This window comes from Geospiza fortis, unplaced genomic scaffold (assembly GCF_000277835.1).
Source record: "Geospiza fortis unplaced genomic scaffold, GeoFor_1.0 scaffold188, whole genome shotgun sequence".
Classification (NCBI taxonomy): Eukaryota; Metazoa; Chordata; class Aves; order Passeriformes; family Thraupidae; genus Geospiza; species Geospiza fortis.
In genome coordinates this window covers 4388056-4390426 of record NW_005054337.1, presented here as the reverse complement: position 1 = coordinate 4390426, position 2371 = coordinate 4388056, and the positions used below count along the sequence as shown (strand labels likewise).

The 2371-nt window shown below is 59.6% G+C and overlaps 1 protein-coding gene across 2 annotated transcripts in view; it reads right to left on the bottom strand.

Annotated features, from left to right (window-relative positions):
* The window catches only part of DBNDD2 (dysbindin domain containing 2), a 7228-nt gene extending 7094 nt beyond the window's left edge, over nucleotides 1–134 (bottom strand). For both annotated transcript variants that reach the window (XM_031058013.1, XM_031058014.1), the window contains exon 1: nucleotides 113–134. In XM_031058013.1, the coding sequence (XP_030913873.1) occupies nucleotides 113–119 (7 nt within the window). In that variant the 5' untranslated portion in view covers nucleotides 120–134. The remainder of the gene's footprint in view (nucleotides 1–112) is intronic.
* Between the last annotated feature and the right edge of the window lie 2237 nt (nucleotides 135–2371).

Genomic DNA, 2371 nt, shown 5'->3' with positions numbered 1-2371 from the left:
CGGGGCGGGGCTGCAGGTCCCTGCCCCGGCAGGAGCTGTGCCCCGCTGGCAGGAGGTGGGCAGGGGGAGGCGAGGGGAGGCAGGGGCTCTGCCTGGCAGGGAGAGCAGTTACCATTCATGCTCGCTTTTTCTTTGCTTATCTTCTCAAAATGCCCAGCTCACGCATTCCCGCGGCAGAGAGGACAGCATCATGTATTGATGGGCCGTCCCCATCTCACTCCTGACCTTGTGAGACCCTTATCCCCGGCAGACCCCACTCCGGGCTGCTTTCTCCCACGTTCAGCCCTGCACATCAGGGCTGCTCCTTGGCAGGGCCAAGGACTTGGCCGCCGCCTCCTTCCTGTGTCTCAGCAGGGTGAGTCAGTGCCTCGCCGTGCCCAGCGCCAGCTCTGCCCGAGCCTGGTCAGTGCCAAGCTGGAATGGGGGACATCCACTGTGCCCTTTGCTGTGGCTGGGAGGGAGTTTCCAGTGTCTGTGCGTGTCCCGCCTGTCCCGTTCTCAGTGTGTTCCTCTCACTGTCTGTATAACAAAAGATAACTGAGTATTGTTTGTGTCCCAGCTCTGTTTTGGCTACTGTTGCTTTGCTGTCCCCCCTATTTCTCCTGGGACCTCCTGCTGCCGAAAACCGGCTTTGTGCGGGGCCCCCGGAGCCTGCACCCCGGGGCTGGCTTCAGCTTTCACTGTCCACGTAAAGGTTTGTCCCTGTCCATAACACTCCCAGTCCTTCCTGCCTGATGTTGGCATGTTGTGGGGTGCCAGCACCGCGGTTTGGGGGGACCAGGCTGGTGTAGCACAAGTGGGGGCTTTTGGTCCCTGAGCAGCTGCATGACCAAATCTCTGCCGGGCACCTGCCGGCGCTGGCTTGTTCACAGCTCCGTGTGGCCCCTGGGCAGCATCAGCCTGTCGGCGCCGTCCCTGCTGCCCCCCTGGCCGGCCCTGCCAGCGGAGGGGCGAGGAGGCAGCGCCGGGAATTAGCTCAGGTCTCTGCTATGTGACACGTCTGTGTCTTTTGGCACCAGGCACTGCTGCGAGGAGTGGAGGCTGTTTGTGCACTCACGAGTTTCCGGAGCACCCCGAGGTCCCCAGAGCTCACTGCATCCCGAATTCCCGCTGCGGGGACCGCACATGTGGGTGCTGCCCGTGCAGAGTGACACGTTCCCAAATTCCTCGCTGTCGTGGCCCCTTCATCCTCCCTTGCCGGGAGGGCGTTGGAAAAGCACTGATATCATCGGCACCGAGCCTGACTCATCCTGGCTCTTCAGCACAAGCCGTGCCGCTCAGCGGGGCACACATTTTATTCCAATTAAACCACTGCAGGCAAGCCAGCTCTACATAATGATTTTTTTTTTCTTTTTTTTACTCGTAGCAAAGCGTGCCTGCCCCGGGCCAAAAGGTGAGAGGGGACAGAAGTGACGCTGGAGTCAGTGGAGAGTCTCCACTTCTGATACGGAGCCCTAGGAATAACTCTTGCCAGAAACGTGCAGGGTCTGTCTCGGCTGCCGCAGCATCCCTGCCTGCCTTGTGCCTCCAGTGCAGGCTCTCAGCACTGCCTTGTGCCAAGAGCCCCCGCCCTTTCCCCAAATGCCCAGGTCACGAGCCCAGGTGGGAATGTCACCTCTTCTCCCCACGACACGGAGTCCAGCTCCTGCCAAAAGACCCCAGGGGGGGCAGCATCCAAGTGCCCCTGTCATTGTGAGAAAATGTAAGGTGACTTGTTCCTCCTGCCCTTCCTGCTCAGGTTTTTCCCGTTTATTAGAGGTTTGGGAGGTGAGTCAGGGAGCTGCGGGGTGAGGATGGAGCTGGGGAGGAATCGGCAGCTAAGGAAAGGCAAACCAGTTCTAGGCACAGGTGAATCACTTGCTGGTGAAAATACATCTTATTCTCTGGGAGACATGCGTGGATGGGGTTGGGAGTGAGCTGCAGTTTGACTCCATCAGAAAATTGTGGAGTCAAGAAAAAAAACAAGGCAAGGCAAGGCTGCTTTTCCAGTAAATGAGGCGATACATTGCAAAGGAGCAGCCTGCAGCCGGCAAAGCTCCAGCAACCCGTGGTCCTGTGGCTCCCTTAAAAGGGGCGATTTTAGCCTGGGACAGCGGGGAGACAGAAAAGCCATAAACGCCCTCAAAGGAATGTGGCTGCCGAGAAACGAGAATCTCCGCAGGCGAGGCGAGGTGGGGGGAGCCTGGATGAGGTTTGCACCAGCACTCCGTGCCTGGAGCCAGCCTGTTCCTCGGCCATGCCCTGTCCCGAGGCAACACCCCCTGGCACAGCGCTAACAGTCCCTGTGTGGTGCCGGGACAGGCTCCTGCCAAGCCCCCGGGTGTCGTGTCCCCGCGTCCTCGGGCTCCATGCCATACAGACATTCCTGCTT